The following is an 11,395-nucleotide window of genomic DNA, read 5'->3' as shown; positions in this document are numbered from 1 at the left end:
CATGCTCTATTGGGTTGAGATCAGACGACTGACTTGGCCATTGAAGAATATTCCATTTCTTTGCCTTCAAAAAGTATTGAGTTGCTTTCGCAGTATGTTTAGGGTCATTATCTACCCGCTCTGTGAAGCGGCGTCCTATCAGTTTTGTAGCATTTGGCTGAATGTGAGCAGAGAGTATAACCCTATACACCTCAGAATTCATCTTGCTACTTCTGTCAGCAGTCACATCATCAATAAACACCAGTGAGCCCATTCCATTGGCAGCCATACATGCCCATGCCATAACACTGCCTCCACCATGTTTGACACATGATGTGGTGTACTTTGAATCATGGGCTGTTCCGTTTATTCGCTATACTTTTCTCTTCCCATCATTCTGGTACAAGTTAATCTTGGTTTCATCAGTCCAAAGAATCTTATTCCAGAACATGGGAGGCTTTGTTAGATGTTTTCTGGCAAAGTCTAATCTGGCTTTCCTGTTCTTGAATGTTACCAGTGGTTTGTACCTTGTTGTAAACCCTCTGTATTTACATTCATGAAGGCGTCTCTTGATTGTAGATTTTGACAATGATATGCCTACCTTCTCCAGAGTATTTTTGACTTCTGTTGATGTTGTGAAGGGGTTTTTCTTCATCAAGGAAAGGATTCTGCGATCATCCACTTTAGTTTTCTTCCGTGGTCTTCCAGGCCTTTCGATGTTGTTGAGTTCACCAGTGCTTTCTTTCTTTTTAAGAATGTACCTAACATTGTTGATTTGGCCACTCCTAAGGTTTTTGCTATCTCTCTTATAGATTTATGTTGTTTTTTCAGCCTAATGATGGCCTCCTTCACTTGCATTGAGGTCTCTTTGGACTTCATATTGGTAGTTCCAGTCAAACAGCTGCCAAATGCCAACTCAATACCTGATATCAACTGCAGACCTTTTATCTGCTTCATTTGTCTTGAAGTAATGAGGGAATGGACCGCACCTGGTCACTTCTTGTCAGTCAATTGTCCAAATACCTTTGAGCCCCTGAAAATGGAAGTACTTTGGTTGAAATGGCTGTAATTCCTAAATGGTAAATTCCATATTTTTGTGGAACTTCTTAAAATAAAGCTGACAGTCTACACTTCGATCACATCTTGATTGTTTTATTTCAAATCCATTGTGGTGGTGTATAAAGGCAAAATCACAAAAACTCCGTCATTGTCCAAATACTTCCGGACCTGACTGTATATATTGGCAACTTAGAGATATGTTACTATATATTACAGGTTACTATATAATACAGGTTGTTTTCCTGGGACACAAGTCAGACATTATTCAGTCTTAATTAGCTATTATTTGAAATATGAAATACCTATCACTTTCACCGTTTAGCCATAACATTAAAACCACTGACAGGAATAACATTGATTATCTTGTTACAATGGCACCTGTCAAGTGAACTGTCAGTTCTCGATGTTGTTGTGTTGAAAGCAGGAAAAATGGGCAAGCACAACGATCTGAGCGACTTTGGCAAGGGCCAAATTGTGATTGCTAGATGACTAGCTCAGAGCATCTCCAAAACAGCAGGCCTTGTGGGGTGTTCCCAGTATGCAGGAGTTAGTACCTACCAAAAGTGGTCCAAAGAAGGACAACCGGGGAACCAGCAACAGGGTCATGGGCACCCAAGGCTCACTGATGTGTGTGGGGAGTGAAGGCTAGCCCGTCTGGTCCAATCCCACAGAAGAGCTACTGTAGCACAAATTGCAGAAAAAGTTCATGCTGGCTATGATAGAAAGGTGTCAGAACACACAGTGCATCACAGCTTGCTGTGTATGGGGCTGTGTAGCTGCAGAGCGGTCAGAGTGCCCATGCTGACCCCTGTCCACTGCCGAAAGCACCTACAATGGGCACGTGAGCATCAGAACTGGACCATAGAGCAATGGAAAGTGGCCTGGTCTGATGAATCACATTTTCTTTTACATCATGTGGATTGCCGGGTGTGTGTGCGTCGCTTACTTGGGGAAGAGATGACACCAGGATGCACTATGGGAAGAAGGCAAGCTGGCAGAGGCAGTGTGATGCTCTGGGCAATGTTCTGCTGGGAAACTTTGGGTCCTGGCATTCATGTAGATGTTACTTTGACATGTACTGCCTACCTAAACATTGTTGCAGACCAAGTACACCCCTTCATGGCAGCAGTATTCCCTAATAGCAGTGACCTCTTTCAGCAGGATAATGCTCCCTGTCACACTGCAAAAATTATTCAGGAATGGTTTGAGGAACATTACAAAGAGTTCAAGGTGTTGTCTTTTCCTCCAAATTCCCCAGATCTTAATCCGATCAAGCATCTGTGGGATGTGCTGGACAAAAGGACTTAAAGGATCTGCTGCTAAGGTATTTGGTGCCAGATACCACAGCACACCTTCAGTGGTCTTGTGGAGTCCCTGCCTCCACAGGTCAGAGCTGTTTTGGCGGCACAAGTGGGACCTACACAATATTAGGCAGGTGGTTTTAATGTTAGGGCTGATCAGTGTATATGGGCAATTGTGTCCCATAGGTGCCTACAGTCAGTCATTATTCTAGTTCAGTTCAGCTCACAGGATTTGGTTAATTAAACCCAGGATTAAGGATTAATTTTAGGATATTTAAGCCTTTCTTTTAATACCTAATTCTTGTGTATTCAAAGACAGTTGCAATTTATTTGCATACACAAGATTACAACGGATATAAAAAGTCTACACACCCCTGTTAAAGTGGCAGGTTTTTGTGATGTAAAAAAAACCCAAGAAACCAAGATAAATCATGTCAGATCCTTTTCTACCTTTATTGTGTAATTGCAACCTATACAATAAAGTGAAAAACAAACAAAAGAATCATTTTGGGGGAAAAAATGAAAAATAAAAATGTACAATAACCTGGTTGAATAAATGTGAACACCCCTAATCTAATACCTAGTTGAAGCACCTTTAGATTTTATCACAGCATTCAATCTTTTTGGGTAAGAGTCAAGAGTCAATTTGGCACATCTTGACTTATATTTTGCCATTCTTCATTGCAAAAGCATTCTAACTCTGTCAAATTGGCTGGGTATCTCCTGTGCACAGCCCCCTTCACCCCACAGATTTTTGATTGGCTTTAGATCTGGACTTTCTCTTGACCATTCCAAAACCTTGATCTTGTTTTGGTGAAGCCATTCCTTTGTTGAGTTGAAGGTGTGCTTTGGGTTATTGTCATGCTGAAAGGTGAAATTCCTCATCATTCTAAGTGGTTTAACAGAAGCCTTAAGGTTTTGGCCAAAATTGACTGGTATTTGTAGCTCTTCATTATTCCCTCCATCCTGATTAAAGCCCCAGTTCCAACTGAAGAAAAGCAGCCCCAAAGCATGATGCTGCTACCACCATGCTTCACCATGGGTATGGTGTTCTTTTGGTGATGTCCTTTTGTTGTGCCAAGCATATGTTTTGAAATTATTATACCTTTTGGAATTGGTGTCACCAGAACATAACACATTTTGCCACATGGTTTGGGGTGATTTAGCTTGGAGCTTGGATGTTTTTTTGTGAGAAAGAGCTTCCATATAGCCACCCTACCCCATAGCCCAGACATGTGAAGAGTATGAGAGCTTGTCGGCACATGCAGAGAGTAATCAGTACTTGTCAGATATTCCTGCAGCTCCTTTAATGTTGCCATAGGTCTCTTGGCAGCCTCCCTGGTAAGATTTTGTCTCATCCTTTTATAAATTTTAGAGGGACGTCCTGTTCATGGTGATGTCACTGTGGTGCTCCATTTTCTCCACTTGCTGATGAAGGCCTTCACGGTGTTCCATGGTACATCTAATGTTTTGGAATTTTTTTTTATACCCCTCTCTTGATAAATATCTTTCAACAGTGAGACCCTGTAGAGGCATTGTCAGCTCCTTGTAGACCAGGGCTTCAGAGGTCAGATGAAGCCAAGAAGATGTGAAGAAAACCCTACAGAAACAGCTGGTCTTTATTGGGGTTAATCAGAATAATTTCACTGACGACAGCTGTATGGTAATTACTTTTGGACATGAGATTGAATGTGATTGATTAATTCTGAACACAGCCACATCCCCAATTATAAAAGGTTGTGCACATTTATTCAACAAGGTTATTGTAAGATTTACTTTTTTCTCTTTTTCCCTAAAATGTTTCTGATTGTTTTTCACTTAATTTTTATATGCTGTAATTTCACATTGAGGGTGGAAAAAGTTCTGCTATGATTTATCTTGGTTTAATTTTTTTCATCACAAAAACTTGCTATTTTAACAGTGGTGTGTACACTTTTTATATCCACTGTATATGTGGTGACATCACTCAAAATATAATCCATGCAAAGTGAACTTTAGAATGAGAGTCATATCCTCACCTAGAATTAGACATAAGAATTTTTCATGTTTCTATTCACTTGTGGAGTTCTGGTATAGTGCTTAAATATAATGTTAGGCTTAAAAAAGAGTAGAATGAAAAGGGTCTCGATTCATAGTTGCCACTGCTGATAGCAGATCAGACACACATTCAGTCTTTTCAGACACTAGAATGTACAAAATATTTTCTACCAACAACAAGAGAGTGTTTGCAGAACAAGGCCATGGAGTAAAAGGATTGCTTGCTGTGACGAGCAAAATTTCTGTATTGAATACGGCATTGGTATGCAAAGTCATATCACATCGCCAAACAATTATTGTTGTGAATAGCAGGTGATATATTTGTATCCTGTGACCTTTACAAATGAGGTCGTGGAAGGATTAAATTGAATTTGACTAAACACAGTTTATGAACTGAGTAACTGTGCATTTATTTTTACATGATGAAAAATTCCATTATACAAAAAATAGAGCTAAATAAAATAAAGCAGAGCAGATTCCTTCTTCACCTCATTGACCTCAAAAAGATTTGTACCACTGGCCCAATTTGTCTTTCTGAAGTGGGACAACAGAGATTTGTATATCCAGTTTTATTAGTTTACTGCTGAGTTTACTGGGAGATTTTAGTATAAACCATAGAGTTAAACTATATATAGAGCTCACTGGTCACATGGTTGCATTCTTTCATGGAGAAACAGCACCATTACCAAAACAGGAATCATCTGCACTTGTGAAGTGTTCAATAGCCCACTAGATCTAGATCGCAAAAACTTGCATGTGCCATGTTATAACTGTTAAAAAAGAGTTCTTTGGTAGATTTCAAAGTACACCAGCCCTACATCTCTTCTTTGCATGGTACCTGAGAAAGATTCCCCCTGAAATCAGGCATTTTAGCAGACTTTGGAACTCTATTTCTGCATAAATTATATCTCAGGTGCTGCCGTGGAGCTCATTATGTTTCATTCAATCATTTTCATAGTCTCCAGGTCATAGACTTTATTTATTCAATTGATCACATTGTTTTTGGAGAATTGGACCACGGAACTACCGGTGCACTTTCCTGAGCTTACAAATACTCATGGACCAGTACTCAGCACTATTCCTGGTGCTTGTTTGAAGGTCTTTCAAAGTATATAAGTAAGAGCAAAAAAAAAAAATGCAAATACAGTTTTTCCATAGTGTGTACACTGCCAGCTGTCTATTCTACAAATACTGACCTACGTTATTGTTTCCTGTTTTGGACACCATATTAGTAACTTCATGATGGCGCAGATTATATATTAAACACCTGCAGAAGTATGTTCTATTTATGTTTAAACTTTATGGTAGAAACCCAGTGAGCTATGTATTGCAAGACCATATAGATTTTAAAAGTGCACTGAAGGCAGTACGGTGTGTCGCAGTCGAAAAGTCGAAGGCAGTACTGGCGCACGGCCCCAGGATCCCCGGTTTGACCCTGAACTCATGTTTGTGTGGGGTTTCGCATGTTCTCCTCATGACAAAGTGGGTTTCCTTCAGGCTCTCCACTGGACCATGACTAAGTCAGGGAAAAATGTCTAATGGCATTCTTATGAATCACTGCCGTGAATCACCCTGGAAAATCTGAGCTGTGGGTGGGTTTGGTATAACTTTATCTACGACTACTTATATTATTAAGATACCCAAGTGGTGTAGTATACTGTATATGTATCATGGTGAATATTAGTGTACTCAAAACTTCTAATTTCAGCACGAATGTGAGGCTGCATACTGCTGCATGTGGCAGAAATACCGCTCATACAGGACAGTACCTCACTACACTTGTTTACAGGTTGCTACAGAAATAGGCGCTCTTTGCTCCTAACCCAACATGGCGCCCTGTGTCTCTCTAGACCAATCAAATACCTCCAAAGTCTCTCTACGTCACACGCCTCACATTGCGGTGAATCTGATTGGCTGTTTGTTGCGCGTCACTGACAGGGAACACGGCGGGATTTTCAGACGCTGCAGACTTTTTTATTTTTTTTTCCTCCTGGTTACGTTTCGGCTTGTTGCTCTGCTCGGTCTCCGGTTTGACAGCCATTATTCTTCCAAAACTCTTCATTCTTTGGTACTGAAGACGTGTGTGGCATTGTGGACGTGTGTCTGAAAAAGCGGTTAAGTGATATATGTTTAAAAAAAAAAGCATAAATTGGATTAACGGTAGCTAAGCTAAGATAAGCTAAGCTAAGCAGCTAGCTGTCAGAGAGCTAGCTTGATTAGCGCCTAAGTGCTGTAGGCAGGAATTAATGACTATAATTATGTATTAAGAGACTCTGCAGTTAAGTTTGGTTGTTGTTTGTATTCAGTGTGACCGACTGAATATTGTAGTTATTTGTAGAATTAGACAGGTAGAGCAAATGGACAGCCAGCAGCACCGCTATGACTCCTGCAGTCAGGGGAGAGAGAACAAGATGCAGAGGAAAAAGGCTTTGGGTGGAGTCGGACCTGCACCTTACACCACCTGGGGCAACGAAGAAGCGGAGAAAAAGCCCAAGTTTGTAAGTAGACAATGTTTTGGAACAAAACAAAACTAACTGCAGCCTACAGAAAGATGCAATTGTCTCTTAGAAGCATCTGGTTTGAACATAACCTCATGGGCGACGCGTCCCAAACCTTACACACTACACAGGCTGCCTGTAGGGTCTAATGCTGATGTTAATGGTGTTGATTACTTTTCTGTAATGGCACAGAGCTGACACCAACAAGCTCTTGCTCCTCTGCGCATGCGCACTTCACACACATTCCTCCTTCTTCATGCACTAAATGGCCAAAAGTTTGTGGAAACCTGACCATCACACTCATATGGGGTTCTTCACCAAACTGTTTCCACAAATTTGGAAGTTCACAATTGTATAGAAAGTCTTTGTATGCTGTAACATTACAATTTCCCTTCAGTGGAACGAAGTGAAGTGAAGTATGGTGACCCATACTCGGAGTTTGTGCTCTGCATTTAACCCATCCAAGTGCACACACACAGTCGTGAACACACACACACCCGGAGTGGGCAGCCTTTTTTGCTGCGGCACCCGGGGAGCAGTTGGGGGTTCGGTGCCTTGCTCAAGGGTCTCACCTCAGTCGTGGTATTGAGGGTGGGAGAGAGCGCTGGTCATTCACTCCCCCACCTACAATCCCTGCTGGACCCGAGACTCGAACCCACAACCTTCAGGTTCACCTTCGGGTTACAGGTCCGAGAGACTATCCATTAGGCCACGACTGCCCCAAGAAGCCCAAACCTGCTCCAGCATGACAATGAGCCTGTGCACAAAGCGAGCTCCATGAAGACATCTGCACAAGCACATACTGGTGTAATGGTCAGTTGTCCACAAACTTTTGGTCATATTGTGTATAGTTTTTTTTTAAAACACTTTTAATGCTGGAAGCATTTTCTGATAAGATCGCAGTGTATAAATAATATAGCGCAAAATACTTAGCGTATAGTTTTACAAAGACCTATAAATGTGTGCTTTAAGGAAGTAAATTTGATAAGGAAGGACAAATCATTACAAACTGTAATTCAGACGATGATATTCTGATATTCTGATATGGTATTGTTTCTGTAGTAACAACTTATTCACAGTGCGCGATCTGCATACTGTATGTGTAATGGATAAATTGTGTTGTTTTTTGACAGAGAAAAATGTTTAGTTGTTGACATGGTGACGTTTTGTGTAAGGAGACATTTATTTAACATTTATAGAAGGAGTCTTCAGAGTCAGCGCTTTGTAACAGTCACTGTAAGAGAGTCTTCAGGACAAAGGAATTTGTGCTTTCCGGTTTCTGGGAAACGTAAGGGAAGGGAAGCTGGTGATGGAACGACTGTTTATAGCTGTTATACTGGAAGTCATAACAGGAGCTAACGTGTCTCACGGACGTTCAGCAACATTAAGTGCATCTGTAAATAGTAAATTAAAAAAATAAAATCAACACCTGATGATGTGTTGTTTGATTAAAAAAAATAATCCTTGGCAAATTGTAAAAATGTTACGGTATAAAAGGAATAAAACACTTTGAGGTGCGCTGTTAAAGGAAAATAATCCAGGAAGGAGTGGTGTGATGTGGCCTGACGTGCCCCGTAAGTAAGCCGTCAGGGATGTAAGCAGGATTACTCGATTTGACAGATGAATTCCCGGCCATGAGTTTCTTACTTACTCTCAGCTGAGAGAAATATTTAAAAAATATTATGAAGCCGTCAATACTGTACATTCTCCACCTGATCAGTTTTATCTGTTTCCTTAAAAATGATACTTTTCCAGTTTGGTCAGATGAGGTGTTTTGCTTTAAATATTCATATAAATAACAATTTAGTTCATCTAATTCTTTCCTTCCTTACACCTCTATGGTTGTGAAAAAGAAAAAAGGTTAGTTCAACTCCTTTCTTTCTTAAACCCTATTAAAATGTTGTACACATCTATTCAGTGACAAAACTCTTACATCTGGACAGCAATAAAATGACCACAGGAGGAGTGAGATTCTTTTGGGGCGTATTTTCTCCAAACGCAGATGTTTGTGTCACATAGTCATGTGATCACGCTGAGTATTTAACATTAGATATTTAAGGAACTGGCAGGGATGCAGATAGTCATCATTCGTATATATAAAGTTGATGATATTGTTCATATGTGAATGTAAAGTAATGCTTCATACATGTAGCTGCCATTATAATGGCTCCTTTTATCAGCCTGTGGGATCTCACTGTTCAGATTTTATTTTATTTCTCCTAGTGAAAATGCTTTCCCAGGTAGCATGTGTAGTCGAGGTTTTACCTCCAGGACCAAGTATACGGTGGAGTGCCTCTTCTAAAGCGTCTGTTTTTCGTCTCGTGTTTCAGGAAGTGTTTATCTGCGGAAGGGTCACTGATACACACACTACGAGACTAAATACGAAAAGTAGCAGCAGTGAAACATCTTTTTTTTTTCCCCCAAACAAGGTGACGTCTGCATACAACTTACTTTCCTCACAAATGTCTGGTCTCTTATTTGCTGCCGTAATAGTCTGCGGAGGTGAAGTGGTTAAAGCTAAGGATAAAGCCGATAAGGATAAGGCGAACTAATCCACTTGTGTTTCCATGCTTCTGAGAGCAGTACTGTCCCTGAATAACCTGTAAATCAGCCACAGGGACAAACTGATAATAAATATATGGTGCTTATGAAAAAATGATAGACAGTCATTCGAGTATTCAACGTGTTTGTCAGTTTTGTAGTTGTAAAAGAGCGTTATTGGTATTGGGTCTGTATGAATCGTTCCAGCATCAGTTGTGTTAAAGTACCGCGTAACCTTGTCGAACCTCACGTGTCCCTCATTTTAGTGTTCGGCGTCTCATCCTTCTTTCTGCCTCGGGCTTAAGCAAATTCTCTCTCGGCGCTGTAAAAGCCAACCTTGCACAGATGATTAATTTAGTTTCAGGAAATGCCTTGGGGACAAAGCAACTCTGCCATTTAAGAACTCACAGGGGTTGAGGTTTTTTTTTTAAATGAGGCAGAGCAAGAATTCACCTTAAACACGAGACAGAAACGAGTGACATGTGCTGTGGAGTTTCCCTTAGAAATTGGGAGCCGGAGAGTTGCTTATTGTCTCCTGAGATGTTTTCTAATTTCCCTTAACTCTATGTTTACAGAGTAATTTGAAGTATAATTTGATTCGAAACCTGTGAAATGCTCGACAGTTTAGTTATATATGTACAACAAACTGACACCTTTTCACAGTTTTTGTGGGTGGGGAAGAGTTTTAGGTTGATTTAGAGCCGTTTAAATGACCAGTTTCATTTGAAGGGCAAAGAAAGTCAACTTCAGTATGTCCAAACAAAACTGATATAATTATTTTCATGTAAGTAAATCATATTTTTATCAGCTACACAAGCTCTCTTTTATACCTCGTCACAACGCAAACTAAGGCTAGGATTATAAGAGATATAAAGAAAATCGAAAAATAACAGATTTGTCAAATAAAAATTCAGGTTTTTATTATTTTTTTAAACAACAGGTAGTTTACAGTTTCAGCTTCTGTTTGCTCCTGAGGTGTTGATCATTTCAAATAAATAAAAGTAATTAAAATTCCATACATGATGCATATCTTGACCTCTCCAGTTTATCACTTATACACCACGTAAAACTATAAATTTATATAAACTTATGCATAACTACACAGCATCCAGATTTGGCTCCATTTATTTAACAGTACTAGAGAGAGATTTTTTGTGTCCCATCCAGTAGACTACAAACCCTCTATTTACTGCAGAATTATCAGAAAGTAGAATTTAAATCTGATGTATTATTAGATTAGATTAGATATTTCTGATGTTTCCATATTTCAGATTCACTCATTCGTCACGTGTGTTGATATTTCCTTCACAGGCTTTACTCGTCACATGATAAAATCGCTTTCTACATTTTGATGTGTTCTACATAATGCTTAATTCACTGGAAAAAAGCTAGGCATGGGAACGTTAGCAGTAAAGTATCAGACATACGCTTACCGGCGACTTTAATAGGAACACCTGTACACCTGTACACCTGCTCATTCATGTAATTGTCATGCTAATGAGTCAAACATGTGGCAGCAGCACAGTGCATTAAATCATGAAAATACAGGTCAAGAGCTTCAGTTAATGTTCACGTTACACATCAGAATGGGGAAAATGTGATCTCAGTGGCGAGGTTTTTGGTGCCAGATGGGTTGGTTTGAGTATTTCAGAAAATCTCCCGAGATTTTCATGCACAACTGTCTACACAGAATGGTGCAGAAAACAAAAAACATTGAGTGGCAATTCTTACTGATAAGAAACGGGACTGTTTAGAAGAAAACCAGGTGATAGTCTCAGATTCCTGTTCTTGGCTGACAGGTGTGGACCCCGATGTGGTTTTCTGATGTTGTAGCTCATCTGCCTCAAGGTTTGATGAGTTCTGTGTTGTGAGATGCTTTTCTGCTCAGCACGGTTGTAAAGAGTAATTATTTGAGTTACCTTAGGAATTTCCGTCAGATCAAACCAGTTTGGCAAACCATTCTCCTCCGACTGGAATTTC

The 11,395-nt window shown here is 40.0% G+C and overlaps 1 protein-coding gene across 3 annotated transcripts in view; it reads left to right on the top strand.

Moving 5' to 3' along the window:
• The first annotated feature begins 6,315 nt into the window (after positions 1-6,315).
• Positions 6,316-11,395, top strand: part of diaph3 (diaphanous-related formin 3) — a 324,811-nt gene continuing 319,731 nt past the window's right edge. For all 3 annotated transcript variants that reach the window (XM_053238349.1, XM_053238350.1, XM_053238348.1), the window contains exon 1: positions 6,316-6,874. In XM_053238349.1, the coding sequence (XP_053094324.1) occupies positions 6,734-6,874 (141 nt within the window). In that variant the 5' untranslated portion in view covers positions 6,316-6,733. The remainder of the gene's footprint in view (positions 6,875-11,395) is intronic.

The sequence above is a fragment of the Pangasianodon hypophthalmus genome, chromosome 11 (assembly GCF_027358585.1).
Source record: "Pangasianodon hypophthalmus isolate fPanHyp1 chromosome 11, fPanHyp1.pri, whole genome shotgun sequence".
Taxonomy (NCBI): domain Eukaryota; kingdom Metazoa; phylum Chordata; class Actinopteri; order Siluriformes; family Pangasiidae; genus Pangasianodon; species Pangasianodon hypophthalmus.
This window is presented reverse-complemented; position numbering and strand designations above follow the sequence as displayed.